General features: G+C 41.0%; 1 protein-coding gene across 3 annotated transcripts in view; it reads left to right on the top strand.

Annotated features, from left to right (window-relative positions):
- The window catches only part of ptprga (protein tyrosine phosphatase receptor type Ga), a 438,997-nt gene that overhangs the window by 100,962 nt on the left and 325,783 nt on the right, over positions 1-12,252 (top strand). For 2 of the 3 annotated variants that reach the window (XM_017712211.2, XM_037532285.1), the window contains exon 2: positions 4,794-4,886. The exons of the other annotated variant lie outside the window; for it this stretch is intronic. In XM_017712211.2, coding sequence (XP_017567700.1) covers positions 4,794-4,886 — 93 coding nt within the window. The remainder of the gene's footprint in view (positions 1-4,793; positions 4,887-12,252) is intronic. 3 annotated transcript variants of the gene reach the window in all.

Raw genomic sequence — 12,252 nt, 5'->3', positions numbered from 1 at the left:
GCGATCATTTCAGATCATAAACAACTCTTGGACAAGTCTCTTTATGGCAGAGGTAGACTCATTGGTCATTTTCATGTCAATTTTCCCCCTCACGATAAGTCAGATGAAATATCACTTTTCAGCAGATGAAACAAGTTATACTGCATAGGTATCAAGATTATAAAGCAATTATTACTTCAGTAAACAGTAGTATGGTGACAGTGCTTGAAACCCAACATTTGGCAGTCAGAAACCTTGTCTAAGTTGAACATGCTTTGGCCCCTGATTGGAGTTCTAAATTGTGGAAGGCAGCACATGCTCGAGGTAGCTGTGCCCTTTTACAGTAGCCAGTGCACTGTCGTCAAGCCTTCCGTCCTAACAATGGAATACTGAGCCCTATATTCCAACCTCCTTCTGCAGCACTGGTTCCTCAACCCTCTTTTATAGCAATGGGTCCCAACTCCTGTGCTCCAGTCCTGTGGTCAAACATTGGGCCCCCAACCCCATTGAGTGCCCTGACCCCTGCTCTGGTCCTATGCATCCAGTCATGTGCAATTATGTTCCCCCTGCTTCAGTCTTGTGCTCCATCAATGCGTCACCAGCTCTTATTTTCTAGCCTATACTATTGCATTCCCAAACCTTGCCCAAGTCTTGTGGTATTATGCCCCTGACCCCTGCTGCATCCTGTACCTTGCCCCTTATCAGTACTGGAGTCCTGTAATCCAATGTTGGATTCTCATCTTCATGCTCCAGTCCTTGTCATTGGATCTCCTGCCCCTGCTGCAGTCCTCTATTCCAACACTGAGTCCTCTGCTCCCTGCTCCATTATTTGATCCCTCATCTGTGCTCTGGTCTTCTGCCCAAACCTTGGATGCCCTTCCTCCTTCCTTCAACATTGGGTCTCAATCCTCCTTTCTGTAGTCTTGTGCTCCAACATTGAGCTCTTGGAGGAACCCCTCCAGTTCTAGTGTCCAGCACCAGTGAGACAGTGTGACCCATGTTCCAGTTCTGGTCTCCAACATTGGCTCCCAAGCCCCCACTCCACTGCCCCTCTGCTCAATCCCCTCGGTCCTCAGGCTCCTTCGAGCACTTAGCGCTTCAGCGCTTCAGCCCTCAGCTCACTCACTCGCCAATCAGCCCTCCTTTATTTATTTAGCTCTTCATACATGTTTAATGAAGGAGAGGCAAACTGATCCCATAACAGCCAGGTCGTAAATACTTGTGTGTGTGTGTGTGTGTGTGTGTGTGTTCGGGAAAGGGGGGGGCGTTTTCTCCCTCTAATAGAGCAATTTTTTAACCAGATTGCTGTTTAAAAATGGCTTAATGAATGGGTTTAGCCTGAGATCAAAGGCTAATATGTTACTGCACCTGTGTTGGTGTGCATGGATGTGCATGTACTTCTTATGCTTCTGTCTTTTACTGTTTAATGCATGGGAGTTGCTGAATGCAAGACATTCTTGCATAAGGAGGGAAAAATAAACATAGCGTCATCATTATTACAAGACGATGTGTCAGCTTTAATACTGTAATATTGTCTGCTTTGTAGAAGGTGCATACATGTATATTTTAGGTCCCCAGGTACCAGGTGCATTATGAGTTTATTTGAATTAAACCAGCTTAGTGTTATATATCGCTGCTGTCGGAAGAAAACCTCGTATCTCCATTTTTGCCATTTTTCAGTTTTTGACATAATTTCAATAGACCTATTGCCCTTTACATTGTGTGTAAATTTCATGATGAATGAGGCAAAAGAAACAGCCTAAAATGACTTGGAAAGATGTCTGGTTCCACTGGCTTGAATTAAAACTACAGTATGTTTTTCTTTCTCCTGTAAAGTTCCAATTTTGAACATATGAGGTTCTATATATATATGATGTCGGAAGAAAACCTAGTATCTGCAAATTGTTAACTTTACAGGAGAAGGAAAAAACCTACTTTATTTTTAATATAAGTCAGGGCAACCAGACTTTTGGGTTGTTTATTTTGGCCCATTCATCACATACAGTGTAAATGGTTACATGCATTTTCAAATGATGTCAAAAACTGAAAATGCCAAAAATGGAGATACAAGGTTTTCTTCCAACAATAGATTAGCCATCATTGCGTCCACTGTAAACATACTTTGTTGCATACTACAGTGGTGCCACTGTCATCTCCAGAGTGAAATTTTCCAGTTTATAAACTAAGAAAACCACCTTCTGATGATATGATGATATAGGAACGTTTCACATTTTTGGGCTGGACTGTTTTTATTTTATCTGTTAGTTAACTGTTGAATGCAGAACGAAGGCAGTCTCTAATGTTACTAATAGGTGCCCGAATACTTTATTTCAGCGTTATAACTACAGTAATGTCCTTAAATTATCATTTTTTAAATCTACTCTCACAAAGTTGAGAGAATAGATTACTTGGGGCACAGAAGTAACTGTGAAGTAACTTGAGGCGGACAACAAACCAAGAGCTCGTTAGCAAAGTAGCTACCTGGCTGTCTTGATATTTTTCCTCAGTTTGGCTTAATTTCTTGGGCTAAAAAAAGGAAAACAGGGAATAAAAACTTATCTTCGATATCCATTTTGTGCTGGATAAAGATGGAATCTCTATTTTCTTTCCAGTTTTGTTTGACGAGGTAAGAGTTAAGCTAATGCTAGCTTGGTTGTATGTATTAGCCTATAGATTAGTTGACACCACAGGGATTCCCAGTGGTTGTGTGATGTATTTACACAGTGTGTATTATAGTGAGAAAACACTGACAAAGGAAAACATGAAAAATGGTATGAAATCATGCTTATATGTAATTATTCTAAAGGAATGAGTAACATAACCTAAGGCCACGTAGCATGCTAATAGCTTCTGTGTAATAGCACAGATAATGAAAAACGTTTCTCATTTCCCAGCATCATTTTTCATTGGCGTGTGAGAGATGGGTTTGAGAGGAGCATTCTCCTCATGTCCAGTTTTCTGCCGTGGGGTTGGCATGTGGGTAAACAGGTGCAGCGAGGACAAGGAAAGCATAGAGACGGAGCGATTCGACCTGTATTATGCAGGATGGTCAGCAGCCAGACAGATTAAAAACTGTGCAAATGGCAGTGCACCACTCTTCTCGCCCAATCCACTGGCATTGTTTGCATTCAAATGAATTAATTAACGCTTTCAGACAGACTGTACGTGTCCGTGTCTCTGTTTGAATGGAAATTTGGGCTCTGTTGTTCTCTAAACTGTGGATTCAAGTAAAGAATAAAAAGTGTCTTTGTATTTGTGGATGTATTATTAAGGAAAATGGGCATTAAAGGCTTCCGGGCTCCAAACATCACCTATAGCCCTTGTGACCTACCACACCTCACATATCATCCGCTTCTTCTGAAGAACAAGCCTCTTTTTTCATTCAGCCATCAGAGAAGTCTTTTTCCAACCACTTTGCATTCTTTTAATGTTTCCACATACTACAGTGCATTACTGTCTGAAAATATACCACGTCAGCTGCTCTTTACATTGTGTGAATATTTCACACATCACCAATGACGCATTACAACTAAAGCTAACTTGGGATAAAGCTTGTCCCATTAGAAGGAATTTTGAAATGTTGATCAAGCTATTCAGAGTGGTTTGATGTGAAATGGTTCATTTTAGAGAACCTTACTCACTCAGAATTCTTTACAGTGGTGGTGATAGGAACCCGGGGTCTCTTTGTCTACAAAGCAAATATATAACTTGTATTTCTTGTCCAAATGACCAGTGCACGTCTCTTTGGAATTTTTACATGTAATGTTGATGGTAAAATGGTGTTAAATCTGAAAAATCTTTCCAGTTTTTCCTTACAACATCCTGCGTTTATCTCATTCACAACCATTTCTGTGAGGTGGCTTTTAGATGCGTAAGACGTCTGGTTCCCATCACCTGCACTGTGAGCAATTCTGACCCTTAAGTTTCTCTAGAATGGAGCATTCCACACCAAACCACTATAAAAGACATCTTACATCTTAACCATTCAGTTATGCAGTTATTTTTGAAAAAGTTCCCTTTAATGGTGCAGAGTGTAAGATTGAGGGGGCTCTATTAACAGAGATTGAGTGTAATATGTAAATCCGTATGTTCATAAGAATTGTTGTGGTTTTGATAGCTTTGTATGACTCTTTCATATCTACATAGCAAGCGTCTTCCAACAGAGGCTGCCATGTTGTGCCGCCTTGTTTCTAATGTAGCCCAGAATGGACAAACCAAACACTGAGCCTAGATAGTGCCTTTGGCGTATTTATGTTGAAGTGGCAGCTTGAATTCGATGGTGCGATTTTACCAGTTGGAAGACATATAGAAAGAAGAAGAGTCAGTGGTTGTTGCCTATGCTAACCATTCTGTGTTGTAAGAAGTGTGAAGACCTGAATTTTGAAAAATGGAGCATCATATTTATTATTTAGGGTGTATCCTCATCATAAAAGAAACGAACGCCTGATGGCCACCCTAGGTTTTACTACACACCGGGAAAGGGAGTGGTGAGGGAGGGGTATTCAGTCAATTACAATCTGCAACCTCACCTCTGGATGCCACTAAATCTTACGCACGGCACCTTTAATATACACTACTGTTTCAAAGTTTGGAATATGTGTTTGCAGCAATAGCAGTTTGTTTCAGATGAATGTGTACAAAGATTCTAATAGGCTTTTCCTGTACAATGTCATAGCTTTCAAATAATTTGTAAGAAGCTAAAAAAACTTCAGTTTCTGTGTGACACTTCAGTTCAAATACTGCCGTCATTGTTGTTGGGCAGTAAAGAATCTTCAATCTTGTATCTTCTGACCTTATCCTCCTCTCTTCCTCAGCTTTGTCCGGAGGAGATCAGGCAGGTCAGCATGGTTGGGCGACCGGGGACAGGCACCGTAGAGCTGCGGAGGAGTCCTACTGGGCATACTCAGGTGAATACAGTGTGCAAACAGACTTGACCGAGGAGTCGGGCCATTGTGGCCTCACCCCTCACACACGACTGAGACTACTTTGGTGGATCAACACATGGTCATGGCTGTGGAGGCTATTGTGCGTCCACACAGCACACAAGCACACAGACCCCAGAAGACTTGCCATAGTTGTCATCAACATACGCTTTCATTAACAATGAACCTTCCCTTCAACCCACTCACCAGTATCCATGATTGTCTACTAGGGCTGGCAGTGATAATAATAATCTGAATACTTGAGAATTCATTCATTACATTGGGAATCTCTTTGCAGTATTTTTCAAGCTATAGAAAGGAATGGTTATTGTTAATATACGGAAAACAGTATATGACATATAATAAACATAAATAATTGCAGGTTCATTTGAATACACACATAAATCCATGCGAATGCTGGGCATCCACATCATCTCCGAGAGTATCAAACCACTTTTCTCAAGCCCGTTGAAGCTAATAGAGCAGAAAATGCCTCAGAAAGAAATCGTGCATGGGAGCGCTTTATATTATCGAATGATGGGGGGGGGCTTAATGCAAAATTTACAATAAGAGGCTGGAATATATTAATATAAATGCTCATTTTAAAATGTTTTTTATACATCTTTGGCCATTACAATCAGTCAGATGTCAGAGAAAATATTGTCATGCATTGTGTGTTGTAAAGGTTTTTTTATGTACCAGGATATTTCAGGCTTGACACATCGCCCACTGCTAGAGAGAGGCACAGCTAGAGAGAGGAGTCTGCTGTGGGGGTGAAGTTCTCCACCCCACTCTAGGGGTGGAAATGATGAGTTTCAGCCGCCTTGCTGCCCTGCAAGAGGACAGGCTGCACTAGGGTGGTTGTTCAGCTGAGCTTGTAGCTCCAAATGCTCCTCATTCCTCCGCTTCACTCTCTGTGGCTCAGCTAAGCTCAACTTGGCCTGCAGACTAGCTGTCGGCCTCAGACAGCAAACTAGCCAAAAACCACAACCATGACGATGATGACAAAAAATGAATTGATCATTCTAATTTGTTAGAACTGTATTTGAACAAAGCAGCAGCTGGCTAGTCATACCTTGTTGGCACCTACTAGATGTAGTTGGAATGGCAGTCATAACCTAACTTGAAACGATGGTTAATCATGAAATGTGGGGAGTTTTTGAGAATGATTTTTTTTTTTTTTATTCAAATCCTGTAAAATGTTGTTTGAGGCAGCCCTGTCTATTGCACACACACACACACACACAACAGCAAGTATAGCCTAGCATTTAAATTGGAGCCCGTCTTCTTTTTTTGCCTTTCTTCTTTTTTTACACACCTTCCGAATCCTCGTCATCGGTTGACAGCTATTCTTCACGCCGCAACATGACTACTGCTTTTTCCTGTATTCATTTTCTTGCCAAAGACTGTTAGTTAAGCTTGCAGCAGAGCAGAGTGTGAAAAGCTGCCGGCACTTTGAACTGAGCTGTGAAGTTTGCGTCTCTGATTTGCGGTAGAGCCGGAGGAGCTTTCTAGCTTGGCTGCAGGCTGGAAGCAGAAATGCCCTGTTTATTACTGATGATTCTCTTTCTTTTTTTTAATGACGCTTTAGTCCATGCAGATGTTTCCTAATGATTATTGCAGTTTAGGTGCCTTTAACATTAACACTCAGCTGGGATCAGAAATTCAGTTCGAATTTTTGGCAGATATTCATCACAGACATGATTTTTCAAGGTGAAAAGAGAACAAGTAGGATTCATAACTGCAGTAAACAGCATTTTCGTCAGTCAAGTCACAAATCCACAAGCAGGGGTTGCATAAGTGGCACAAATAGAGTTTAGCCAAACCGTCTGTAATGGCATGAATGGCTACAGTAGTTGCACTTAGCCTAGTTGTGATCTCGTAAGAATTTATGGGCTAAATGTGGGTGGGAACATTGACCTGTCTAAACCAATCCAACGCAGCACCTTGTGACTGACAACATCTTGTGATGGACAACAAGCCTGTCATTAGCACCATGGGTGTAATGTAACTTGGCTTCACCAAAAAAAAAATGTCCCTATAAAAAACTTCAAGTAAGCATGTGGACGTGTGTCATGTGTGCGGCAAGCTACGGAGCCCCTAAGGGGCCATTGTTTAAAAAAAAAAAAAAAAAACTCTCACGAATGTTCTGCATTTCCATCGCAAAAAATGTGTTCTCGCAAATGTTTTGCTTTCCTTTGCAAAAAATTGCATTCCCTCGCAAAATATATGCTCAGCAAGCAAAAGTGGGACCAGAGGTGTCCAACAACATTGCTTACATTACACAGATAAGTGAGGGAACAAAGTTAAATATGACGTCTTGCAATAAGAAAAAAAACATTCCATCATTCTAGAGGCCCCTGATTGGCTGAATCAGATCAATTAATGTAGGTAGTGTTTCAGATGCAGGTTGGAGCTAAACTCTGCAGGAACTGTAGGAGGACGGTTGGTGAACACTGTTATATTGACTATGCATTCGCTTTAGAAAATATCACCAGGCAAGTAACAAAAGCTGATGCTGTACTCCGAGCATTAAATGAGCATGCACCTGAGAGTCTTGAGGGTGGGTTTTAGAGGAGGAGAAGATAATATAGTCTTGTATTGCAGTGCATTTTTCTACAGTCCAGTACTAAAAGTTGCCCTCAGACATGTATTCTCAAGATCACGTCTGGCCCCACGAGACTGCGCTTAGCCAAGCAGCTAAACTAGCAGCTTAATTAACACAAGTGATTAATGCCACTAATGTTTTTTCACACTGTTTTTTTGTTATTCAATTATTGACTGTGATTAATAACAAATAAGTCAAATTAGTCACAATTTAGAACTTTCAAGCCCGTAATGTGAACATATTCACAATCCAGCACACTTTTTTTCTGGTGGGCAGATTAGATCACTCACTGGGCATCACTCATCTCCTCTGCTCCTCCTTTTATCCCTCTCTTTCTTCCCCCACCTCCTCCCTCCCTCCTTTCTTCACTCCTCAGCCGCTTCCTGTGTGGAACTCTCCTGGCTTTTTCTCTTTATGAATGTCCCTGCCCAGGAAAAGTGACTCTCCTCGTCCCTCCGAGCTGTATTTGCGGAAGAGGAGCATTAATCTTTCACTGTGCAACCAGGCCCGTGGCAATAAGCGATCTTTATTTCATTTATTTAAATATTTCACCTCCCTCCTCTGGCTCCCGGTGCCGCTAATAAACACTGCTGGGATCCGCCGATGCCCTTTTTGTCATCGTGGCCGTCCTCAAAATCCGCGCTGCAGGTGGAGCCTGGCCTTTCCCGCTGAAGCCCATGCCCTAATCTCAGCCATTAGAAAAAACACGAGCCACGGCGGTCCCACATCAGCGGGACGGCGCAAACCACCACAGTTCCCCAAATCCACACTGTTATATAAGCTGCTGATGTAACTGAGCCAATTCAACTCTGGGGGGAGAGTGTGGGGGAGAAACAATGCACGCAGAGTAAATATCAAAGCTCCCGAAGACCTTTTTATTTCTCTGTCGATGAGGAAGAGAGAGTGTTTTATGTCTCCATAGGAGTTATGTAATTCTCTACACGCAAGAGATTTTATCCAAATCGTTTTCTTAATGTGGTTTTGATAAATGTGCGCATATATTTCTCCATTATTAATTCAGCTTATTGAAAAGTTCCTGAGATGGTCTTGCTAGAGGCCGAATTATACTTCTGCGTGTATGTATCTGTGAACATTTGTGCAGCTGTTCACATAGGCATGCTTGCAAGTAATGTGAGCATAGGACTGAACGATTACTTGAAAATAGTGAATTGCAATTTTTCTGACCCAAATTGCAATTGCAATTGGTTGGTGTAGTGTAGTGGTTAACACCTCTGCCTTCTACACTGTAGACTGGGGTTCAATCCCCCACCTGGGTAAGCACTCTACACTATACCAATAAGAGTCCTTGGGCAAGACTCCTAACACTGCCTCCGCCTACCTGTGTAAAACAATCAAATTTTAAGTCTGGATAAGAGCGTCAGCCAAATGTCATAAATGTAAATAGTATAAATGTAAATGTAAATGCAATTCTATAAATTAGTCTCCAGACCTTTTTTTTTTTAGCCAAGACCACCAGCTTATCTGTTAGACCACCAGCTTATCTGTAAGAGTTTGCTTGATGATGACAGTACAAAACATCCCCATAAATAAATAATGTTTTTGTTGATTTAAGTGAAAATACGTTATGCTCTACAGAAAACACATTTAATTACACAAAAAAAATGTTCTGCAACTTTTAGTGCACAATTCCTTTGTATATGCCTAATGCTGTGTATATGTAAAAGCTATGTGAGTTTAACACACTGGAAAAAAATTAACATAAAGTATCAAATATGTCCCATCTTTGACACCAGCAAAGTCTCATATTTTATTTTTCCCCAGTCTGTTTAATTCAGCCAGAATTGTAATTGTGTGTGAAATTGTGCAGAAGTGTGTTCTCTGTATAGGATGTCTGACCTTATTTTCTCTTAGAAAATCAACAAAACGTGTCATTTGACCAGAGATGCCCAAACGTTTGCATATGACCTTAGTTGAGATTTTGGAGGAGCGCACATTTTGGCCTCTGTTAATCCTCTGTGAGTCCATTATCTCACATCCCAGTACAAATGCATTTACATGCATCTTTGTAGGAATATGAATCATGATATATGAATATATGAATATATGATTAAGTGACCCTTATTAGTCCCACAACGGGGAAATTTCACCTCTGCGTTTAACCCGTCTGTGAAGTGAAACACCCACATACACACTAGTGAGCACACACACACCCGGAGCGGTGGGCAGCCCTATCCACAGCGCCTGGGGAGCAGTTGGGGGTTAGGTGCCTTGTTCAAGGGCACCTCAGTCACGAACTGTCGGCTCTGGGGATCGAACCAGCGACCTTCCGGTCACAGGGCTGGTTCCCTAACCTCCAGCCCACAACTGTCCACATATAATAATTTTGCATAATGTATTATGCCTTGATGTGAGCGTGTTGCAAAGGCCCTACCTATAAGACAGTTTCATCTCTAACTATGTTACAAAAGTTCCTGTAGATGATGTTATCTAGCTACGGAAACAATGAAAGATGTTTCTCTGACAAACTAACATATTGGTACTTTGTCCACTGAGGAGAAAAGACCTTGTGTAGAACAAATGTTCATCAGCATCTGTCAGTGTAGTGTGTAGTGTTAGCTCATCTGAAGAGGCAGTCTCTTTTTCTTATCTAACACTGGTTTCTTTTGCATAATGCAAACAATAAAATATGTTTTTAAATGTATTCCTCTGGGTGCTGCTAAATCTTTGTGCTACTGATGTTTTTAGCCTCATAACACCCGTGATGACACCTAAAAAATGTAAGCGTTCAGCTCACGGTAAGCCTGTTTTTTTGTTGTTTGTAATTCATTTGTAATTCAACAAGTTGCTTGAATATCAAAATGTGTCAGAGTCCACAACCCTAGTGTGCAATTGGGACTTCTCCGGTATGTGTTTAACAGCCTGTTAACCACATTCACATTTCCGGGTTGACAGTTCGGTCGATTTCTGAAAGCAGGTAAGTATATTTCTGGTTGAAACAAATGGCGCAGTCAAGCTTTAAGGCATTAAAAACTAAAAGGTGACTGTGCCACTTGACGGTGCCACCACTCCAAGCAAAAACACACACATTACAGTCAGCATGATTTCAGGCAGTTTGGAAAGCACAGGGTTATCAGAACAGACCATGACTTATCTCTGCTGATGGTAATTTAATGTAAACTGCAATTCATATCAAATTGGAGTATTATATATTATAGTATTTTATATATATATATATATATATATATATATATATATATATATATATATATATATATATATATATATGAAATGGAATAGTACAAATATCTATAACACTTTGTTTGGAGTGATCCTTTGTCGATGATTACTAAACTCTTAACAGGTTAGTAATAACACATCAACAACATTTCAGTAAAATATGAGTAGTGAAGCTTCTGAATACATTAAATATGTTGTAGATGTTCTGTTGATTCATTACTTTAATGTTACTTACATTATGCAAAAATAACGTTACTCAAACTTAACCCTCATCCTGGCCCTAACCCTAACCTTAACCTCAACCCAAACCTGACCCTAACCCTCACCAAGGCCCTAATCCTAACCCCGACCCTAAACCTTATGTTTTTTTTTGTTTTTATGACGTTACTGAGAGTCTGTTGAGCGTTTGCTTGATCTAAAAATAAAGTTTCGCCCAAATATCACATAATGACTTGAACTTAAGGTACCAGGACGGGACAGAGTCATACAGTCATGGCCAATTAATGACTGAGTTACTGCTTCTAGTTGTCAAACTGCCTGGATTCTTTTAGAATGTGATGTGCGTTTGGTTGTAAATCGATGAAATACCAGGTTTGATTTTGTTTGTAGTCGTGACCCTGAGGGCAGCAGTAGGAAAATGCCTTAAAGCTGCTAAGCTAAGCTGAGCACGCAGAAGAGTACATTTGAAAACATTTGTGCTTTATTATTCAAATATATTCTATTTTGGTCATGAAACAGCTGTGATTTTCATTTGTTTATTTATTTTAAATAAACTGTGGGTTAAAACGATGTGGTTTCATATCTGAAGTTTGTAGGAATTTAGAAAGGGGGGGCTGATTAGCTTCTGTACAAGCTCTTTCCTCCTCTGTTAATTATGTATGTTCCAGTATGTTTGCTTGTTGAGGTATCGATGCAACCCATTACAGTTAATTGCAGGACAGTCATGTTGTTCTCTACGTGTATGAAGTGCCTTGGCTGTTATTTCTGTACGTCTGTATGTCGTACTCTGTATGTCCCTCTAATCATTTCATATGAGGCTAGTGTGTATTGTATTTATGTATGTGTTACCTTTTGTGGGTGGGTGTGAAGCACAAACTGCGCTAGTTAGTGTTGCTTTTTCAGGGCTTTGTAGGTGGAGGAGCTTTCGTATCTGCTAGCCGCTAATCAGGGATAACCTCTGGGGGCCAATTCTCGCTGCAAAAGCCTTGAGACCATTTAGCCCAGCGGTAGGTCCCGCATGTATGGCTGACCACAGCCTTCCTCTACCCAGGGACCTGCCATTGTGCCATGGCCTAAGGCTAAGGTGGATGCTAGCGTTAGCACACTTGGTCCCCTGTTGCCTGGTATGCACGGTCCGTCGTCTGTTGGCTGGTACTTAGTTAGCATGCAGTGGGTGTTGGTAGAGCAGAGAGAGAGAGACCGAGAGAGAGAGTGAGAGAGAGAGAGGCAGTCTGTTTATTCCGAGAGAGATAGCAACGCCTCAAGTCTGTCATTGAGACACAGGAAGACGTGATTAGTACATGCTAATTAGGAAGCAGGTTGGAA

Source organism: Pygocentrus nattereri, chromosome 21 (genome assembly GCF_015220715.1).
Source record: "Pygocentrus nattereri isolate fPygNat1 chromosome 21, fPygNat1.pri, whole genome shotgun sequence".
Taxonomy (NCBI): Eukaryota; Metazoa; Chordata; class Actinopteri; order Characiformes; family Serrasalmidae; genus Pygocentrus; species Pygocentrus nattereri.
This window is presented reverse-complemented; position numbering and strand designations above follow the sequence as displayed.